Below are 22,567 nucleotides of genomic sequence, written 5' to 3' on the forward strand. Positions count from 1 at the left end.
ATCTCGCAGCACCTTTCCCCACAAACCCTCAAACCACAGGGGGAGGATATGCATTAGAGTCAATAAGACGCCTTTAGGCTGTGGCTTCAGAAGCATTTAGTAATTGATTAGGAGCCCTGTTTATGTGGATATTTTTGTTTTAGGGACATGTTTGGCATTCATCTTTCATCTCCCCCAAGGTGTGGCCCTGCTGGAGTCAGGGGCCCGCCCACTACTTCTGGAAAGGGCAGCCTGCCCCTCACCTTTTAGCTCCTTGTTCCCTTTGAACCACCTGATGGTCGTGGCTGGTTTGCTGGCCATGGCGGTGCAGTTGACTTCAATCTCCTCACCTTCCACCGCTGTGTCTTTCTGGATATCGATCATCAGGTTGCGTGGAGGGACTACAAATGAAACACAGAATCTATTTCTGCACATAGCCTTCTTTTCATTAGAAATTCGCACCACTGCTACCAAAAAGAGGAGACAACCAGTGGACATTCCTGATGGGATTTTAAAACGAACTGCCACCAGAGGGGAAAGAAGTACAAAGACATCATTAAGAGTGTGAATTATGTCGAAGTGGTTAATTGAGAATTTCTCTCCTAAAATTATCTTATAAAATGCCCAGCCTCCCACTCCTGAGTCATCAGTGACTAAGTTATAACAACAGTGGTATTAGTTACCATCGGTTATTAGAAAACTGACCAGAATGTAGATCTAAAAGTAAGACAAGTACACGCTAGTGAATTCATCATCCTCATTGGGAAGGATCTGGAAGGACTCTCTGTCCTTGAACTCAACCCTTGGATTTCAATCTTCATATGAAAGATCTTGAAGATAATCACCAAAGATTGAAAACTTAAGAGTCCCTTAAAAAAATTGCTCACCATAAGCACAAACAGAAAACTCGTGCTTTAGAACGAGTTCTGTTCAGTTGAAATTATCCATAAAGAACTGGGATACAATCATGACCTCCGACGGACGGCGTTGTAATAAAATCCACTGGATGGGAAGATGTGGTAAGGTAGGACATGCCAGTTCATTTGCATTCATTTTCCCATGTTCTGAAATCTAATGCTCCAGATTTTAGAAAGCAAAGGTGAAAGAGACTATTAAGTGCCTGCAAGTCCATTTTATATGTCAGAAATAAAACCACTCTTCTTTAAGCATATTAAGCATATGGAATAAGATGGAATAAAATATTTGGGGGCTAAAGTGTGGAATATCAAATCCAGAGAAGGTAGGGTGATGGGGATGGTGAGAAAGCATGTTATCTTTTATGAAACCGAGCTGACAGCGAGACTTCGCATCAGGTGCAACCTTACCACAAGACGGAGCTTCTTGAAATAAAAATCAGTAGGAATACGGAATTTGGCAGAGTGAATCTCAGACTATGTGCTCTGACCACCATGAATAAGCAAAGACAGTTCTGAGAGTTATGATTAATAAGTTTCTCAACTCAGAAGAGAAACAAGAAATTAAATATGTATAAACATGCCATCCTGATGATCAAGTTGAATAATATATCTCTGATACCGCTTCAATAAATTATGGGATTAAACCACGTATTTGGGATTTCCAACTGTTCGAGTCCAATGCAAAATTCTGTGCACAGGGAGACTTTTACATTGACTTGAAGCACTTGAAAACTCTTACAGAGAACGATGGAAAAGAAAAAGGAAAAATGGCATGTTGCTTATGTTTCCCAGCAAGACAATGTGTGGGGTGTGTGTGTGTGTGTGTGTGTGTGTGTGTAGGGGTGACTATTAGAGCAAAAGCAGGCCCCTTCTTTGTTCCCCATGGAAAAGGAAAAGAACACATTTGCTCAAGTGGATGTGTTGCCAAAGTGATATGGCCCAAATGAGTAGTTAAACATGGCAAAGAACTACCCTGCTTACATTTTAAAAAAATATGTAAGCATAAAGAGAGAGAGTCTAACATCCAATTTGGAGCTGCACATCTGCCAGTGTTTTAAGAGACACAGAAAGGCAGTGACAAAAGTAAATGGGGCGACTTTAGCTAGCTATTTCCTGAACGTAGATATTCTTGCTGGATGACAATCAGGATGGTTACAGATTTCCATCACACACGCCTAGAGAGTTGATAGGGAATCCACACAGAGACTGGATGTTTTGGACCAACAGATACTACCAAATTCTGAGCGCGGTATCGTAGGAATATAGAAACAAAATGCTATTGTTACAGCGAATGTCAGAGGAAAAGATTGTCCAAGCCTGAAGAAAATAAGATCCCGGTGAGCTAGGAGGAAGAAAGTAAGAGGCAAGAGGATGAAATCACCAAAGAGTAAAAGACATAGGAACGCCACCTCCCCACAGCCCCCCACATGGAGGAATCAAAGTCAGACAACAGTATTTCTATCAAGGTTCAGACAGAAGTAAAAGGAGAGTGATGGAAATCGTTCTTGATGTTGGCATATGCCACGACGCCCAATGAGAAATGGGATTGAGTACAGTAACTGAGAATATGCAATTTAAGGAAATTCAAACTGAGTAGGGAAGACTCAGAGAAAGTGATCCTCTTTGGATAGGACAAAGAGGGCAATGGAGTCTGGCGGATTCCAGTCTGCTTGTGTAACTTTGGAGAAAAACCTTGCCGGTAGCTCTGTGGTAACCTGGGAATCTCGGCAGGAAGAGATGCTGGAGTCATTAAAGATTCCTGCACGCTCCACCGTCAAGTCTCAATGGCACCCAGCCTCCCAACACGGGCTTTGCCAGGCATTCGTTTCCTGTGTATTCCTGGGGCTCTTTCCTTCATTCTCTCCTTTCCCGAGCTGGGCCTGAAGACAGCTTAGCCCTCCTCATCACAGGCTTCCCCTAACCAGCACTAGCTGCTCCTCTTCGGTGGTCTTTCTGTCTATAAGATGGAGGCGGTTGTAGAGGGGACAGCACGTTCTTTCTGCATTAGCAATCACGACTGCCAGTTCAAAGGAAGGAGATGGAAAAGTGCACGTACAATTGAGGCCAGAGGAACGCCTACCAGTGCCTCTTAGATGTTGTTTGGAGGCTCAGAGCCTGACCAGCAGCAAAGAGACCCTCTTTGTTTTGGATTACCTATTGGTTGGCATTGCTCATGCTGCTTCTTCCTCTCCTACAATAGACATGCCATCAAGTCCCCTGACCCTTTGGGGGACGCCTCTACCCATACTAGGTCCTCGGGTCATCTTTCCGAAGAGCTGACTGACATCATCTAACTTCGCTTTGCTAAAGGGAACATGGGGACAACTTGCCATGTCTTGGAAAATGGGACCAGTGCAGAAAAATAAAGTTGTCATTGAGAAGAGCATCCTGAGAAAGAGTTGAGTGACTTTATTCCAAGTCCACAGTGTTTTCAAGATTGTGGCCAGGATTTCTGACTTCACTAAGATGAGAAGAAGAAAACAGTTAAGGGTAGTGGGAACTGTGTGGTTTGCAAACCTAAAATCAAATTGAATCATGGGAGTCACAGTGGTTTGTTGATATTAGCTATAAAGGTGACTTCTCTGATTTTTTTTTTTTTTTAAGCACAAAAAAGCTTTGGAAAATATAAACGAGGTGATTTAAGTCTTTCTTAAAAAAAAAAAAAAAAAAAAAAAGGGACCAGACAAGAAAAACTCCAAGTTTATTTTGGTCTATTAATTGTACCCCATTCTCCCTTCAACTCCACAATGCCTACTGTAATATAAAAGTGATTAGTAAAGTATAAAAATCCATTTGTGGGAAAAATGAATTAAAACCGCTACTAACCAGAGAATACACTTAAATGTGCTCTACTAAACAGACACATTTAGTAAAAACTGCCTGCGGCCGATAAGGAAAATAACCAAAGATGTATGTAAGGAGGTGCATACAGATGAAAACCTGAATGAAAATCACAGGGGGAAATACTAGAAAATAGCAAAGAAATGTCAAGGTTCTTCTTAGCTAACCTCAAATCTATAAGAGTGCTCATTATAAACATTACGCCTACAACATTAAAAAAAATCAGCAATATCAAGATGAGTCACACGTTAATTACAACAAAAGAGGAGTCTTAAAGCTGATCAGTATGTGAAATCTCACTCCAAAACCCTTTGAAATAATTAGGTTCTCCTGTTCCTGGAATCTTAAGAGTGAACACTAATCTTAGAAGGACAGGACTGTAATAATATTGCTGCTATCATCAGTAACTATATTTATCTTAAAGGGGTGTATTCTCTTTCTCATTACACTGTTTCCACGAATACTGGTATAAAGGGAGTTCTACACTATGATCTAGAGAAAAGAACAAAGTCACACAAGTGGAAGGAGTGAATGTAGTATCCTAAAAGGCACCCAAATGTGTGCAAAATACCATTGGCGAGTTTTCAGTTTTTACATGGATCAGATAATACAGTAACAACAACTAACAAATAACCATCTCCATGTCTTACAATTATGCTGAAATTTTTGCTGAATTCTTCAAACAACTAATAGACACATGCACTAAAGTGAGCATCTCCAACCTATCAAGAAGTTTGACAGCTGTGTAAGTGTATACAGAGTCCTTTTCAGAGAACCATAGATAGAAACAAAGATGCTAATAGATCACTCTTCATTCATTAGAATATCTGAAAATTCTAAACCTTAGGAAGAAGGTTTGAATATAGGAGTATCAGTGGAAATTGTCAGATTTTGGAATATGAAAGACTCAAACACTGATGACAACAATTTCACTCTGTCAAAGACTCCTAGAGTCAATTCAATGGAAAGAATATTAAATGAATACATAATATCTGCAGAAAAAGCATCTCCCGGTATTACTCTCAAGTATGTTTAAGTTAATGCTTCTATACAATACAAGCAGGAACCTATTACTTCTAGAATAATCAGGCCTCCAGTAGGATTACAGGCATAAATGCCTCTCAAAAGTCTAGCGTTGTCAGGCTGACTCCCAAGCACTGGGTATATTCATCCAAACTGGCCCAATCCAGTGGGTCCGCGAACAAATGTACCCGATTCTGGAAACCGACAAGCAGTCACTGCTTGCCCATGGCCAGACGTACTCCTGAGGACAAAACATGTGCACCTTCAGGGAAAAGTCTTGAAAATGGCAGCATCTGGGATTTTACTGAAAACAACCCAGGCTCAAAGACACAAAGGTTGTAAGGCAGAACTGTAGGGTCTGTTTCAAAGCCTGTGGTTCTAGATTTGTACCACGTGCTTTGTAACCCAGGCGGGATGGCTCATCTCTCTTCTTATCATTTCTTCCCGTGAAAGACAGTCAGGTAGACTATCTTTAGATGTAGAAAACACCCTAAAAACTATACTATCCCATTCCACTGCTGTAACTCTCGTGCAAAGGCCATAATCAATGATGGGTCTGAGGGCGGATGGTTGGCTATTGGAGTCACACACTGCACATTGTTTTCAAATACTTCTGAACAACTACATGGACAGAAAACCTCAAGGCACACCTGCAAAACACCAAAAGAAGTCATCCCAGCAAAACCTTTCACGCTTATTATTTCTTTAGGTTTAAGAGGGATTATGCTAAAATTAAAGCAGACATGTACATCTGAAAGTCATCTATCATTCAACACAGACTCTGTTAGAAATTGCAACAGGACTTCCCAAAATCAGTATTCCTCTTATCAAGAACATGTATGTAAGCACTAGGGACATGTTTTAGTTTAATGAATGAAGAATTATTTCCCCTTTTACAGCTGTGTTTAAACAGAGTAATGAGGCAGCAGCCCCATATGGACATCCATAAATACATGTATGTTCACACACACGAAGCAGAAACGTCCTTCATATTTATCTTTCCTCCTTAATCTTCATATCATTACACCGAAAAGCTGCACTCTGCCGCCGCAAATAGACTTTGATGCATCGTCTTTCTGAAGGTGTAAATCAGAGATCTTGCCTCATGCCTTAGTGTACGTCCTTGAAAACTTGGTTTCAAAAACCCACATCAGCCGCTGTTATGTACTGGTGTACACATTTGTCTAAGAGGTGACTAATTCAGACCACCTTCAACACAGGGATATCTGCTGACTCCATCAAAATCTAAATATGGAAACTTAGCTACTGGAATTTTCCTGAAAATCACAACCTGGTGATCGTCACTGAAGACATTCAACTCCCTCGAAGTGTCCTCAGCAGCCTGTCAACAGGCTTGACTTATTATCAGCCTCCTCTCCCTAGAAGCTCTCAATTCTTTTATGTCCAATGGTTGTAATTTGTGGCAAAGTGTGTGTTCATGGGGTATGATTTTTACAGCGTCATCTAGAGTAGAAGCAATACACAAGGCGGTGAGTAAAGCCAGAGATGAGATCAACGATATTAAATGTTGTAACGCAGAAGGAAAATTCATTAAGGGGGCTTTATAAGTGAGCTCCGCCACAGGGTACAGTACAGAAGTGGTAGCCCACCTCTTTTTCTCCTGCACAGAAGGAACAACAACAACAGAAAAATCCTGGTCGTTCAGAAGCAATGACGTTTCATGTGGTGAATGATTCATCTCAGGGCTCTAAATTCTCTGGATCTTTGCTTCTGAAGCTTGAGGGCTGAACCCAAGAGCAGGTGGGATCTATAAAGACTGCTGATTGTCATTCCTTAAAGTGTTTCGTAAAATAGGCTATTTTTAAAATTCAGCAACATGGGCAGCGATCCTTCCTACAACAGGTTTGAATAGCAAAATTCACCATTAGCCTCTTCCTTGCTGCTGGAAGCCCACCGGTAGTAAGGGCTCCCCCACTCCGTTTCCCAGGACACACCCCCACGCGTTCCTTACCCAGCACTGTGATTGTGGTGTAACTTTCCTGTGGGGGGTCAGTGTAGAGCTGGCAAAAGTATCTTCCTTCATCCGAAATTGAGACGTTTGTCAGCGACACTTTGAGTTCACTGCTAGAAAAATTCAGCAACTGAAACCTGCTGTCCTTCAAAGCTATGAAACAAAACACAGAGGTAGTGATTAAGAGGAAGACAACAGACAGTCCATTTTCCCTACCTAGGCGGGGAGAGAGTTACGGGATTCAAAAGGCCGCGACGGAGAAGAAAAATGGAGTGAGTCTTTGTGCACCTGTTGGGTACTTCTTCATACTTCCTGAATTACTATTTTGGGCTTCTGCAACAACCGCACGTAGACAAATAACCTTCTGCTAAAGGAAACTGGCACACATGGGGGTCTGTGGTGTAGCCGCACGCCTGTGCACACGCACTCACGCGCGCACACACACCCCTTGCTGTCCGTTACCAGCCCTGATTCGTAAATTGTTTTAGATTTTCTTTTTTTTTTTAATTTTTTAATTTTTTCAGCATAACAGTATTCATTATTTTTGCACCACACCCAGTGCTCCATGCAATCCGTGCCCTCTACAATACCCACCACCTGGTGCCCCCAACCTCCCACCCCCCACCCCTTCAAAATTCTCAGATCGTTTTTCAGAGTCCATAGTCTATCAGAGTTCGGTAAAATGAAAACAGAAGGAACGTGCAGGCTGCAGGCCCTGAAAAGTTCAGGCTTTTGAGTTGTCTCTAAAAATCTGAGGCCTTGCAAAAAAAGAAAAACTGGTTCCAAATTATAAAGATAAAAAAAATCATTATTAGTAATTTCAAAAACAAAACGGAAGTCATTAAAAAAAAAAGTCACAGCGAAACAATCTAATTTAACTTGGATGCACCTTTGTATTTGGTTTGGTTGGAGGTGGAGGTGCCCAGAGTCCATGACCTCAGGCCTCCCAAAGCCTCAGAGCCGCCCGGCCTGCAGTTTTCTAATTACATTCAACTTCACGACAGGAAACGTAGGAAAGCAGAGTCACCGCAAAAGTCAGGTATGTGGGTTTTTTATTAATTTCAAATATTCACTTTTAAAGTCCTTAATGTCATTTTTGGCAAAGGCTAACTTTCATTCATAACGACCAAAATTCACTCTAAGAATCACCGGCCCCTCTTCTTTGACCTTCCTTCATCCTCTGCAATGCTCCTTAGTTTTACCAACTCTTTCCCTAGTTCATGAATGTTCTGGGGCATTGGGGAGAACGGGGACAAGCAGATGTGAAGGGTCATTCCTCGACATCTGCTTTGATTAGCCACCCATGTTCCCAGAGAGCCATTTTTTTGAAAGACTCTGACATGCATTTGAACCATTTCTGGGATTAAGTTCTGACAATTACCTACAGGGATATGACATTTGGTAAGATTTCAGCCCATGGTAACCTCTGTCTACCAGAGGTTACGGTGATAGGACATTTTGGTTTTCTCTTTATAGGCACACATTGCCTTGGAAACTTCCATCTTCAAACCGAACAGACCACCCTTCAGAATGCTATATTTTCCTTGCCTTACCCTATTTGAGTTGTTTGTGTCAGCGAAGTATTTGGGACTCAATTGCAATTCACCTTGAATTACTACAATCAATTCCTATTGCAAAGTAAGACTGCTTTACTTTTAAAAGGGACCATTCAAGGTTTCTATTAAGTAGAAAGATTATGATTGCATGTCTCTTCTTCCCTCCGAAGAATTGACTAAACTTTAAGCATCTAACATTAAATTTAGAAAAGGAGGCCTTGGCAATCTCTTTATCAAGACAACATGTAGGAAGAAAAAGTTGCCACCTAATGCTACGGAGATGGAAACTTACGCCTGAAGTCTCTGAAATAAATGGTCTGCCTGTTGGGATTCAGAAGCTGAATCACAGAGTCGTCGCTCTTATTGACTTTGCAGCTGATGGTTGCCACTTCTCCCTCGATCACTGTCACGTCTTTCGTGAACAAATTCTGTCCATCGCCTTAAAAAAAAAGAGGGAGAAAAGAATTTCCATCAATTAAAATTTGGTTCATGGCTCAGTAAGAACGAGAGACAAGAAATGTCTTCCAAAATGGGCACCAAGGGCGACACTGGTGTGGCTCCCATCTTCCTCCACCGTCCTTGAAGGAAGTCCATTCACCCAGGGGCAAAATGCAACTAAGGCTGGGATCAACATGCTCTCAGAAGTCATGATGCCAACGTCCCGGCCTCCACTATCTTGTACCCGTTGAGGAGTGCATTGGAAAGGTATGGAAGGGTCAGAGAGTTGACTTTTCTAAGTAGCTGCCACTCTCAGGGATAGAGTAGGGGAGAAGCATATACTCACCCTCAGCTCACATGCCCTTGAGCTAAGCTATTTGGTTGCCTCACAGGAAACTCTAGGGGCCACTTAATAGGAGCAGAGAGGCGGCTCAGTAAATAATCTCATCTTGTTAGCGGATGTCATCATTCTCAAGGTATAGGCAGTTCAGCTGTTTACTGTGTGGGAGAGGGAGGACCTACCCAACTAGGACTGTCTGGAAGCCCAGTAAAATCCTGGGAAGGCTCCTAGTTCAGTCTGTTACTCTGCTCTCAGAAACTCATGGCTTCACGACTCACCCAGAGCCCCAGGCAGTCCTGAGCCTTGCCCTGAGCCTTGCCCCTTCTGCTGATGGACCCCCATCTAGCCCTTTAGACTTTCTCTTTCAGAACTCCTCACCAAGTCAAGGCTTTCGGATTCACTGATAGAAGGCTCATCTCCACATCTGCTCTCATTTGTTGCTTCTGTGATTAGTGACAGGAGCCGCGGCCCCTCGTAAATGTCCCATTTGATCCACAGCACAGGTAGGGGAAGAAGAGAATTCAACTGACGAGCAAAAGATGAAGTAATTGTTGAATGTCCTGTTCTGCACCAGCACAGCAGAGCATAGAGAAATACAGGGCACTGTCCTGATCTTCCAGAAACCGCCAGGTGGGTGGAAATGGGTATCGAATCTGCATGTACGGAGTAAAAAGTGTAGCATGGGCAATGGATATGATGGTTGATCAGGAAGGGGAAGAAGATGATTGCTTTTTGGCTGTATGATTTCAGGTAAAGCATTTAAAGTCCCTGAACCAGTTTCTCATCTGCAAAATGGGGACAGTAATTCAAAGCCCTCTCAGAGAGCTGTCAGAAGGACTGAGGAAGGCAATAAATATAGATCATTTAGCACTGAGTCTAGCTTCCTATAAGACTGAATAAGTGGTGGCTGCCATCATCCTCACCATCCTCTTTCTAGTTGTCAAATCCCAACATTTACTAGGCAACTCCACGTGGTGAGTGGTGTGGATCTAAGAATGGAGTCTCCTGGTCCCTCTTCCCAAGCTTTCCAGGTGACTATAGATCAGGTTGGTTCATTCATTCCCCCCACCAAAACAAACAAACAAACAAACAAAAACAAAAGAAAAGCCCAAACCCCAACTTTGTCACAGTTAGAAACAAAAGTCAAAGATAAATACTATTGTGAGAGAGCGTGCGCATAGAGATGTAATTAGACGAAATGGAGGATTTCCACCTGCTATCGTAATTTCTGCTGAAGGATCCTTTTTTGGCAGGACACAGTGAGGAAGTGTGACAAGAGTGTCTGAGATGGCTTCAAGCCAAATCTACCTAGAAACAGACCAGCCTCTGATAGAGGATTAGAAGGGAAGGAACTAGGGGATAAGGACAAAATTATGAGAGCCACAGACAAACAGAAATTCTTGGTGCTTGAGGAGCCAACCAACGTGAAACCCCAACCTGAGAATTCTGATGCAGGGAATTAACCTTGGTGTGAGCACGTGGGCCCACCGGGCTTGTAGTGAGTGAAAGGGGGAAATTTTCCCTAGTTTGATCCCGCAGCAAAGGCTTAGTGGGGTGAACAATGTTGTGGAATAACAACAAAGAGAAAAAGTGATCAAAAAAAAAAAAAATCAAACAAAAAAACAATCCCAAGAAACAAAAACAAAAACAAAACCCACGAAGGAATGCTTCTTTTTCCCTCCGCAGATTTCTGTGACAAACCCAGACTTCAGAAGTCGGCTGGAGGGAGCAGTGTATTCCCAGATTGGAGAAAAGAACAAGGAAAGGGGAATTCCTGCCAATCAAGCAAGCTTTTCAAGGTGTTTTTTCCTGGCCCTGGCAAAAGTATGTACAGAAAGGATGATACCCTTATTTCCTCAGGGTAACCCAATCTGGTAAGAAAATTAAAGAAAAATTAAACCGCACGATTCCAGCATTGCATCGGTCTGAAGTCATGGGACTTGCTGTAAGGCGACTAGAATACCAAATGGGGTCTACTGGGTTGCAGGCAGAGAGTTCTCCTATCTAAAGAAGTCTGTTACCAACATAAATAAGAATCTCCCACTTCTAAAAGGAACCCATAGAGGGGTGCCTGGGTAGCTCAGTGGGTTAAAGCCTCTGCCTTCAGCTCAGGTCATGACCCCAGGGTCCTGGGATCAAGCCCCGCATTGGGCTCTCTGCTCAGCAGGGAGCCTGCGTCCCTTCCTCTCTCTCTGCCTGCCTCTTCTGCCTTCCTGTGATCTCTGTCTGTCAAATAAATAAATAAAATCTTAAAAAAAAAAATAAAAGGAACCCATAGAAAGACTGCCCAGGGATAGGCCTCAGTCCCTTCAACATCAACCACGCCTTATAGGTCCTAACCACCATCTTGGGGGGTACTGGAACTTAAAGCTAGTTGCAATTCCACTGGACCCTCATAAGATGCTTTCTGTAGAACTATACCTTTTAGTGTCAGTCCTTCCTCAGAATGCTGGTGTATTCTCTCTGAGTACCATCCAGACCCCCATTAAGGCTCTCAGACATTAGCAGAGGAGACGGGAGACAAAGAGGATCCTATGTTTTACGCAATTAAGGTAATAAAACAGGGGTGTTGCTGTTAAAAAGTGTACACATTCTTAATTACTATTTATAATTAGGTAACATAAGACCGGATCACTTTGGTGTGCTATTATGAAGTCCTTCAGGTAAAATTTTTGCCATCTGCACACTTTTGCCCTCGTGTGCTCTGCCGCACGATGGGCTCTGAAAATCTGTGGTGGTATCATCTTTGTTACCGTATTATTTGTTTAAATTGTTAAAGCCAACCTCAAATCCGATGTCTCAGAAAATGACAGCTCCTTGCTACGTTAACATGGTTATAACACTAATGCTAAAAAAATCACAAGCGATAATGAAGTATTTTGCTGAAAGAGATCAGAATGACTTGGCTGATGGTGGTGGCCCGAGAATGTCACTGTAAAAATCACCAATAAATTACACGGGTCAGCTGGACAGCAGTTACATTAAACAGAGCTCCATACTTCGAGGCGCCATAGGACGGTTGCGATGGAATAATAATGACCTATTTATTTGAGGCGCCGGATGTGAATGACAGTGATGAAAATACGATTTGTATGTCAGTACTCTTAACTGCCTGAAGCCTTCCTGTAAAAATAATTTCTGCTCACATCCTCAAATATTTCTTCCAAACAGAAGGGTGCACTGTGACTTGATAAATTTCCCCTTGAAATAGATATCATGACAATTAGGTTGTTACAGAACACAACTTGATGTGTAGCAGAAGGGTACAAACAGGCCACGTAGGGGCCTTTCTTAAATAATCCGTTTAAGAAAAACCTTCCTGATTTTCTAAAACTCAATTAGCAGATATACTGTCAAGGCAGAAACAGCACATGTTCTGGGCAAGAGAAATCAAGTAGGTACAACATACCGTAGCCATTAAATAAGGCTGTTAACAGCAAGGTAATTTATTTTAAGGGCGGAACAATGTCTGACAAGTATAGACATTTTTGACTGCTAATTGGTGTATATGGGTGAGGTTTAAGAGACAGAATCAAACTGGATTTTTATTTATATCAGCAATTGTATTTCCTACAACTTTCCAATTTGCCCCCCAATTTCTAAAAATACAACTCTGGCGCTGGTGAGGCCAGCAAGTCTCCCGCAGTAAACTAGAAGCTGCTAGGACATTTATCACAAGACAGAGAAAGCATATTGTCTAAGAAAAGAAAAAAAAAATTCTATGATCAGTAAAGACCATTTCAGCCGAATGGGTTAGGGCTGGAGTGGGGGTGGGGGTGCCACGGGCTCATCTGTTCCCTATTCATTCAGTCTTCAACAGGCTTAACTCATGGATTCTTTCCTGAAACCTCATTTGGTTACAAACTATTTCTAAGGTTATTACACACAACACTAGCACCGACGGGCATCTCCCTCATCCAGGATATGGCCGCCTGAGGAGGGTGATGGGGCAGATCTTAGAGCCTGACGCTAGAATGAGAAGCAGGGGAGCGCCTGGGTGGCTCAGTGGGTTAGAGCCTCTGCCTTTGGCTCCGGTAACGATCTCAGGGTCCTGGGATTGAGCCCCACATCGGGCTTTCTGCTCAGTGGGGAGCCTGCTTCCCCCTCTCTCTCTGCCTGCCTCTCTGCCTACTTGTGATCTCTGTCAAATAAATAAACAAAAAAAATCTTAAAAAAAAAAAAAAAAAGAATGAGAAGCAGGGAAGGGAGCAAACGTTTCTCCAGGGCCAGGCACTGCGCTGGCTGCTTTGCACATGTTTCCCTCTCAAGCTCCTGGAGTTTTCAATACCCCCACTTTAAAGGTGAAGAACCGGAGACCCAGAGAAGTTCAAACAAGTTGCCTCATGTAATTCAGCTAAGTGCCGGGGCTGGTGTTTGAACCCAGTTCCGTCAGCTTCCTCTGGCCCATACAGTTTGTACTTTTCACCCAGCCAAACTCAGGCTCTGCTGCCAGGGTTCTAGTGGCTCTGCCTTGGAGAATTTACTTGTTTTTAAAGAGGGTTATTTCCCTACGAGCAACCTCTGATTTTTTTTTTTTAATTTCCATAATTTATCCAGAACACAATTACACACTTGAAGATGAGAGAGAGAGTGTCCTGACTGTAAAGCACCTTGTTTACTACGGCGTCTTCTGCTCGGCACTCAGCACACTTTGCCCCTGGAGAATGCCTTCATTACCAGCGCACGGCGGCCACTTGCCAGCACAGGGAGCTCGCCCCCGCGGCCTGGCTGCTAATAAAGAAAGCACTTCATTTACACCAGGGGAGTCTCTCCAGTCAAGTCCATAATGAAAGGGCAAGTCATAGTTAGAACAGAATTTGGTTTATACTATGGCAACTATGTAAACTCTTACTGACACCGAGGAACACAGATGACTCTTAACTGGGAAGACAGTTTGCCCAGAGAAAGAGCAAATAGAGTCCTTTGACCTACTCCTTCAGTAGCAAAATCATATTAAGGCTGTATGGAAGACTGAACCGAGCATGAAATCGGCACAGTCAGGTTGTCTAAACAGGCAAAAGTCGAACCAAAGATACAGAATGCAAAAACAAAACAACAACACCCCCCCGCCCCCAATGAACAAACCCTGCCAATGATCAATGTAGTCATTAACTCCAAAGAGCCACCCTTGTTCTTGAAACTTTGCACTAATTAAAGGCTCAGGAATATTAATTCTTCCCCTCCAAGAGATATCTAAGTTTAGACTTTGCAAAGAGTCAAAACACTTGTTTTTGAAAACCTTATTATTGGGGCGCCTGGGTGGCTCAGTCAGTTAAGCATCTGCCTTCGGCTCAGGTCATGATCCCATGTCCTGGGTTTGAGCCCCGTAAGAGGCTGCTTCTCCCTTCTCCCTCTGCAGCTCCACCTGCTTGTTCTCTCTCTCTCCCTCTGTCAAATAAATAAACAAGATCTTAAAAAAAAAAGAAAAGAAAACCTTATTTTCTTTTTTTTTTAATTTTTATTTTTTCAGCATAACAATATTCATTATTTTTGCACCACACCCAGTGCTCTATGCAATCCGTGCCCTCTACAATACCCACCACCTGGTGCCCCCAACCTCCCACCCCCCACCCCTTCAAAATTCTCAGATCGTTTTTCAGAGTCCATAGTCGAAAACCTTATTTTCTATTGGTCTGTGAGCCCTCTGTGTCTTAAAGTTTCAAATGGCTTTGCCCCACTTCTGTCGGTGGGGTCCCCACTTTTATAATGTTTGGGATATGCCCAACTTGAAAGAACCATACTTGCCCCCGACCTGATTAAAACCGTCACCAAGAGAGGCCCCATGATCCTGCTAACACTTCTGAGAGCTAGCACTAGAAATGAGTATGGTTCAGGAAAAGAAAAATAAAAAAATTAAGATTCTGTTGAAACCCAAAGGGAAAAAATCTTTCTAGCTGTGTGTGTTCCCCCAAGTCAACGTAAACACAGTGTTCACTACAAATCATTAACAAAGCCATTAAGATTTGATTTCTATCTAAGCAATTATTTTGTACAGCATATTTTGTACATTTCCTTTAAAAGACTCAGTCCTATCTTTCAATTCATTAAACTGTTCCTTGCATTTATAGCATTTTATATCAAATCAGAAACCTATTTGAATTAATAAGAATTACAGTAAAAGTAATTTGAAAATAAATTATTTGAAGTTCAAGCCACGAAGGCTTTTGATGAAAGAGTTTAGTTCCATTTAAATATTACAGTAATGTTTTTAGTCATCCAAAATGCAGAGAAGAGACCGTGAGAACCAGCGTCCAAAAAAGATAAGCCCATCAACGTGCATTAAGGTTAAGGGCAAGACCACTTCAACATAAATGGAACTCTTTATTTCAAAGAGAGGTGATACTTCAATCCTTTGTGAATACTTGAGTATTTATGTAAAAATCAAAGGCATTCAATCTGTCTGCTGTTTACAAAGCTTGTCTTCACCTTTTTGTTTGCCGTCCGTGTTTGGCTATCCCGAACAGTTAAGTCGAATGTTCCAAGGACTGCCTACTCAGCGGTCCAAATGATTACCAGTGCGAACCCTGCAGCTCATAGAGTTTGGAGTTAAAATAAACTAAACTGACTCCCCAAATAACCGAATGGGCAAGATGATGTGACATCGACCAAAGCATGTCATTTGCGTCACCTTCTTTTTCGCAAAACCCTTATGAAATCAAAGGTCAGCAGAACTGAAAGGAAGCTCTCAGAAGAACACTCCCATTTCGTAGACGAAGGTACTAGGGCTCAGGGAGGGAAACAGCCCGTCACGTGGCGAGCTCGAGGCCCAGGCAAAAGCAGAGGCCACAGCTCCCATTGGGCCACCAACGTATTTCTACTCTTGGCTATTTCTGAATAACACTTACTGGTTTGTTTCTAAATACTAAAGCGATATATGCTCGAGGTTTTTGTTCTGTTTTGTTTTGAACCTTTGTTTTACATGTAGTATTTAGAATACCGTATCCTATAGTATGGAGATGGTCAGGATCTCACCAAGAATCTCCTGTAATATAATTATTGTTGTGTCACTTGAGCTTATGGAAGGAAAAAAAAATTACTGAATTTAATCTAATCTCCTTTTATAATCAGTAAAAGGTGAGGCAAATTTTTGAGCGGAAAGTTAAAGAGTAATCTTCCTCACTGCTGGTTTTTCTTCAATTAAAACTGTTGATTTCCCCTGAATATAAAACAAAAAAATATCATCTGACACAACATTAAGCTATTCATGAATATTCTGTATACACATTCTTGTTTAGTTGACTAATGGCAAATTAACGTTCTCTATTTTAGCTTAAACACATACTATAGGTATGTTTGATTAGCATTGAATTCCAAAAGCTGATTACTATGCATGCTTTGATTATGTAATTACATAATAGAGTATAATGGCTCCTTTGGAGTCATTATGATCTATATGGCAAATATGTTTCAGTTTTGCTATAGTTTAAATACACGTTGAGATGACAGCTCATAACAAGGCTCCACTTTTCAGTCTTATCAGCTAAATGGGCATCTCCCCATTCATCCCAACATCTCCTTGACACCAATTAAAGCCCTACTGTGTCAGGCTGCACACACTCTGAGAAATCCCCTTTGTTTTCTTGGCATTCAAAAAAGGACATTCATTTTAAAGGCTGTATTAAGCAAAAGGCCTGGGTTGGTTGTTGTTGTTGTTTTTTTTTTAAAGAGGCTGAAATTCCATCTTTCATCCAACCTTTGAAAGGTCTGCAGGAAATCACATCTAGTTCATCAATCACTTCTCAGACAACCACAAGGGGGTTAAAGATGGAATTTCACCTTTAACTCCAAAATGCACATGAAGGGGGACCAGCCAAGAATATTGATGCTTATGGCGGTGGTTGGCCATAATGCATTCAGCTTAGGGTGTAACCGAACATCAACCACACCAAGTTATACAAAGGTCCAGTTTTGCAAATCTCAGGCCTTGCAAATCCTTTATATTTTGAAGCTCCCTTTGGAAGGGGTAGTATAAAACAGCACCGCCAGATTTTACTTTCCACAGCTCCAAGCCTAGTTTTTGGTGGATTTAAGGCCAACAAATTTACCTAGTGCATAGATTTTTGATAATTCCGCCATCGACTTGGAAACTGGAAAGCAGACAGGTTTTAAAATGGGACAAACGTTATTGTAAAGAATTATGTAAAGTTTCTCTTGTCCCCATGAAATCCTTTAATCTTGCACTACTTCGTTTGCAAGAAGAACTGTTTCTGCTTTTCTCTTCTAAGGGAACAATCCCTTACACCATGCCAAACCAAAGGTGACCGGAGTCTTAACTTGAAAGACTAATAACCATCAAGCTGTTTTTACCTTTAGGTCTATTGGTTTTCAACATTAGGGCTGAGTAACTGAGGTCAAGCACAGTCCAACTGGTATTTACATATGGGATAAGAATCTCTTTTGTGAAAGGAAACATTGATTAGAAGTGTGAAAACTCTTTGCAAGGAAGATTGGGACAAAAGAAAGTAGTTATAGCATCTGTGCCTGTTCTATTTCAATTGTAACCACCACAGGAGCTGCTCTGCCTTGAAAAGACTGAGCTCAATAGGACTTTTTTTTTTTTTTTTTAAAGATTTTATTTATTTGACAGAGAGAGATCACAAGTAGACAGAGAGGCAGGCAGAGAGAGAGAGAGGGAAGCAGGCTCCCTGCTGAGCAGAGAGCCCGATGTGGGACTCGATCCCAGGACCCTGAGATCATGACCTGAGCCGAAGGCAGCGGCTTAACCCACTGAGCCACCCAGGCGCCCCTCAATAGGACTTTTTAATCAGAGCCCCCAGCACCAAAGGGGCCAAGCCATTATGACGCTTAAGGTCCAAGGGGCCAGATCTCATAAAATGTGGAGGCACAATCCCCTCCATGAGAATGTGTGTTGGGACTGATACCTATCCATTAAAGACGAACCAGCTTTTTCACTAAATTTCACCTGTCAAGAAAGCAAAGGACAATACAAGAAATGAGTATACAGATAAACTATGCAAGATAATAATAATAATCACTGAATCCTTTGGCTCTTCACATGGAAAGGTGAAAATCCTAGACTTTTTTTTTTTCTCCATTAACTTATTTTCATAGCCAGACAGATTTTGTGGCTTTTTTTTTTTTTAAGATTTTATTTATTTATTTGACAGAGAGAAATCACAAGCAGGCAGAGAGGCAGGCAGAGAGAGAGGAGGAAGCAGGCTCCCCGCTGAGCAGAAAGCCCAATGCGGGGCTTGAACCCAGGACCTGGGATCATGACCTGAGCCGAAGGCAGCGGCTTAACCCACTGAGCCACCCAGGCGCCCCGATTTTGTGGCTTTTTGTGGATCAAAAAGATAGCATCTTTTTTTGGAGGGAGGAAAGCCAAGCCTTGAAGGAAAACTCCTTCCGGAGGACAGGTTTTGTGAGAATTAAAAAAGAAGTCCCCAGAGTGGAGAAGTCACTTTTATTTGCTGCCAGGATGGTATTCAAATCACCTTGCTGAAGAGTCCTTTATACTTGGGAAATCTGCTTAGGGAGGGGCTCTTGGGAGAAAAGGGGTCTCTTAAAAAAATTCATAAAAAACAAACAAACAAAATCAACAAGCCACCATCATCCAACTTGGACTTTGGAGGAGTACAATCTGAAGACCGAGGCTCTTATAAAAATAATTGTGTTGGCAAAGCAAGTAGATTCTTCTCAATGGATTTGATTCTGTGATGCTCGTTTATGGCAAAAGAAGAATAAAAGAACAGTTTCAGACTGAGCTGCTCCTAGCAGCAACTCAAGGGCGGGTGGTATCCCAGCATTTCAAAATAGATCATTTCTCTTAGACAGATGTGCTGAAGGCTAACTGTTGATCTTGTGTATCAACCGCTTTGTAATGAACTGACGATATGAGATTATATTCCCGGGGATATATCGAATGACGACTTTTTAGAGTGAGAGCCGGCCGTGTAAAATTCCCCTACCTGTGTGCACGGGCTATTGGGGAAGAAAGTCACATTCTGAGAGGGAGGAATCCTGCAGGCAGAAGCTGGGATCTGACAAACTGCAGGCTCGCACACCCTCCAACACAGCACTCCTGTGTCCCCAAGTCAGCTCAGGCCTGGGGTAATGGGAATTGACAACTGTAATTCACAAATAGAGCTACCCACTTCTCCCAAACCACAGGCTGTTCATAACTAAAGATCTACATGATTAAAACTCAAAATACATACTGATATATTTGGGAAACCGCAAAGGAAGATACAAATATTAGGTTCTATTATTCCTAAGAAGACTTAAGGCAACTTGGACTTCTCTTTCAACCCAGAAGACCTATTAGCAGCCAAACCATTTATAATATTATACATCGCAGCGGCCCCCGGCGAGCTATCACCCTGTAAGAAAAATATAATGTTGCCTTTTTTCCTAACCAAATGAAAAATCTAGGATTTCAAGGCTATGGGGATGTGGTTGCTTTTCTGTAAGTGACACTTGTCAATGCCCCTAAGTCGTAAGCTGATTAGAGATGGAGATTGTTTACAATAGTTGCTGTTACTAACTGCTCCTCTGTAAAGTTCTTTAAATTGAATTTCCTCAGAACCCCTATCTCAAGTCTCAATGGGAAGGGCCCGTGTGTTCCCTTATTTGTTATACTTGGATTTTAAGTACTTAATTTAATATCATTTTCCCTTTGATAAGAGGTACCATGATTAAACTGAGGTCACTTTTCTCTTGAACTCACTAAAAGCTGATTCTTTTTTTTTTTTTTTTCCTTCACATTTGCCTCCAGGATGTCAAAAGACTAACAATAAGTATAAGATATTTAAAATCACAAGGCTATAACATGTAACCATAATTGCTACACACAGGGAAGAAGACGAAAGGGACTGCTTTTCTCCCAGTCCCGGGGCAAGAGAAACAAATTATTTCTTCTCCAAAGTGTTCATTATTATTTAAAAAAAAATTTTTTTTTTTAATATCCAGAAAACTCCCACTATTCCTGGAGGGGGTATTATTTTAATCACCGGCATGATAACAACAGCTAATATATTTTTAAAATGTTTTCTATGTGCCAGACACTATGTTTTACATTATCTCATTTAACCCTCAACAATCCTAGGGGGTTCATCATTTTACTATTGCCCCCATTATACAGACGAGGAAACAGATTTAGGGAAGTTGATTAAGTGGCTGGAACCAGTACCTGAACCCATGCCTATTTAACTCTAGATCTTGGGGCACCTGGGTGGCTCAGTAGGTTAAGCCTGTGCCTTCAGCTCAGGTCATGATCTCAGGGTCCTGGGATCGAACCCTACATCGGGCTCTCTGCTCATCGGGGAGCCTGCTTCCCCCCCTCTCTCTCTGCCTGCCTCTCTGCCTACATGTGATCTCTCTCTCTGTCAAATAAATAAATAACATCTTTAAAAAAATAACTCTAGATCTGGTGTTATTAACAATTACACGATATTAATGAGGCTTTATGATGCCAAAGTGCAGAGGGGAAGTGCTGGAAGGATCTACCGTACCTCATTTATATGATTTAGGAATAAAGCTAAAGTCATACCCTTAGCACATAAGGGAACCTGAAGCCCACCAGCAATCGCATGTTCTAATAGGCGACCCTGGAAAAAATCCGCTCTCTAACCAGAGTCCAGACACCGGCCCTTCAGTGTTTAGAGGGAAGATGTCTGTTCTGCTGAATGATCCGAACTCAAAGGCAGCTTGACTGCAAGTTCAAGCATTTACAGTATCTGCTTCAAGGGTGTTCATTAGTATTGACAACCTACGTGACTGAAATTTGGCTGTAATAGCAAGTCTCTTTCTACGTCTCATTGTTCATTTTTCCTGCCAACAAGAGCCACTGAAAACCTTCCAAATTTAAAGCTTAGAGCCGACAGGACAAGCAAGTGAGGATATCAGTTGGAACACATCAGATATGGACTCGGAGAGAATGTCAGCTTCAACTGACATTACTGGAGAAACAGAAAACGAGGGAACGGGAGGGATCGAGGTTTCAGATTCTCATTCTAGAGAGTCCTCCGAGTGTGTGTAATATGGTTTGTGCAAGAAACAGCTGTAAACCCATGATAATCATCATGCTGAATAATGCAACGTTCAACTTACTCACATCTCCTACCAGGAAGCCAAGTAGCTTTGGACTATCATAGGAAATGACAATTTCTTAGCTGGAAAATCGGGGTCTGTGACTAAGGCCCTTATTGGTGAGTTATTCCCTCTACCATTTGTCAGTCATAAAGCAAGTGGTGGGGTTTTTTTTGACCTCTGGGCTCTTGAGCTGCTGATGCCAGCTGAGTCTGGAAAGAGGCCTTCGAGTAAGCAAGCTCCTTACAGGTCAGAGTTTGATGAAGGGATTGTATATGGAGTGGGGCCAAAAGAATTCCAGATTCTATTTTTCATGACTCTCGAGTTCTTCATGCAAAGCCTGTGTGAGTCAGATACGCGCTCTAACTATCTAAATTGGCACTGTTATAAAAAATAACTTGATTAGTATCATTGGAGTGTGGGCTGCTGATTAATCACTGAAATTAGAGGCAAGTGATAAGGACATGTGCTTCGTCCTTCCCTCATAAGGGGACATCTGAGGAGAAATGAGACCACTGGACTTGGGAGAACAGGAGTTCTGAGCGTACTGGTGGTGGACAAACTGGACAAACTCTGAGTCCGTTTTTATATTTTAGAAAGGGTAAGCGGTAGCTTTCTCTGGGGTTATTATGAGAATCGAGTGAAGAAATGAGTATTACCATTTTTTTAATTCCGAAAATGCTAAACAAAATGTAATCTTCTCCTCTACCAACTTCTTCCTTAGCATCATCACTATTTCCATGCAGCCTCTGTCTAGACAATCAGGATCTTCTTCTGATCGCCCATAATCTGTGGAATTTTTCCCATTTCAGAGCTTTAGCTATTATTCATTTCAAGGCTAACTTTTTAAAAAGCACAGAGTAAATTAAAAACCTCTTAAATTGCCAACTAAAACCATCGCGAGTGAGAAAAGTAGAAGGTGAACCGCAGAGGTGGTAAGCAGAGGCCTGGACATCTGGAATTAGGTTCGGTTTACAGCGTGAAAAATGTGCCTTGTATGCTGGTTTCCCCCGTCTAACCAGAGCACCATACTAAGTTCCGAGAACAATCTCCTCGTCCCCAGAATGTGAAGGGTCACCAGTGACAGGTTACACACCATCCTTGGTTGAAAACCTCCAGAATCACTACCTCAGATCCCCGACTTGCATCCTGAGGGAATGGAACATTCCACAAAAGTGAGTTTTCTGTGTACCTGGATCTCTACGTGCCCAAATCCAAAGGAAATGAAACAAAAGCAATTTCCAAAGAGCTCACTGAGGTCCCCATTCTCTTTGTCCTATGCTTCTTATATGGAGAAGATCGTATGAGTTAACGGAATATGTGGGAGTATCAGGCCTTTCTCTTAAAGAATCTCAGCCGGTGAGGCTTGTGTGCGTCCTCTGTTGCTTCCCTCCAGTGCTGGCTGTCACTTCTTGTAGATAATTCTTTCCTTTATTATTAAGTGCAAGAGCTT

The 22,567-nt window shown here is 42.0% G+C and overlaps 1 protein-coding gene across 6 annotated transcripts in view; it reads right to left on the reverse strand.

Annotated features, from left to right (window-relative positions):
• Positions 1 to 22,567, reverse strand: part of CADM1 (cell adhesion molecule 1) — a 329,296-nt gene that overhangs the window by 57,263 nt on the left and 249,466 nt on the right. For all 6 annotated transcript variants that reach the window (XM_047690774.1, XM_047690771.1, XM_047690769.1 and 3 more), the window contains exons 2-4: positions 8,581 to 8,727; positions 6,733 to 6,885; positions 243 to 380 (exon numbers count right to left, since the gene is read on the reverse strand). In XM_047690774.1, the coding sequence (XP_047546730.1) occupies positions 243 to 380; positions 6,733 to 6,885; positions 8,581 to 8,727 (438 nt within the window). The remainder of the gene's footprint in view (positions 1 to 242; positions 381 to 6,732; positions 6,886 to 8,580; positions 8,728 to 22,567) is intronic.

The sequence above is a fragment of the Lutra lutra genome, chromosome 10 (assembly GCF_902655055.1).
Source record: "Lutra lutra chromosome 10, mLutLut1.2, whole genome shotgun sequence".
Taxonomy (NCBI): Eukaryota; Metazoa; Chordata; class Mammalia; order Carnivora; family Mustelidae; genus Lutra; species Lutra lutra.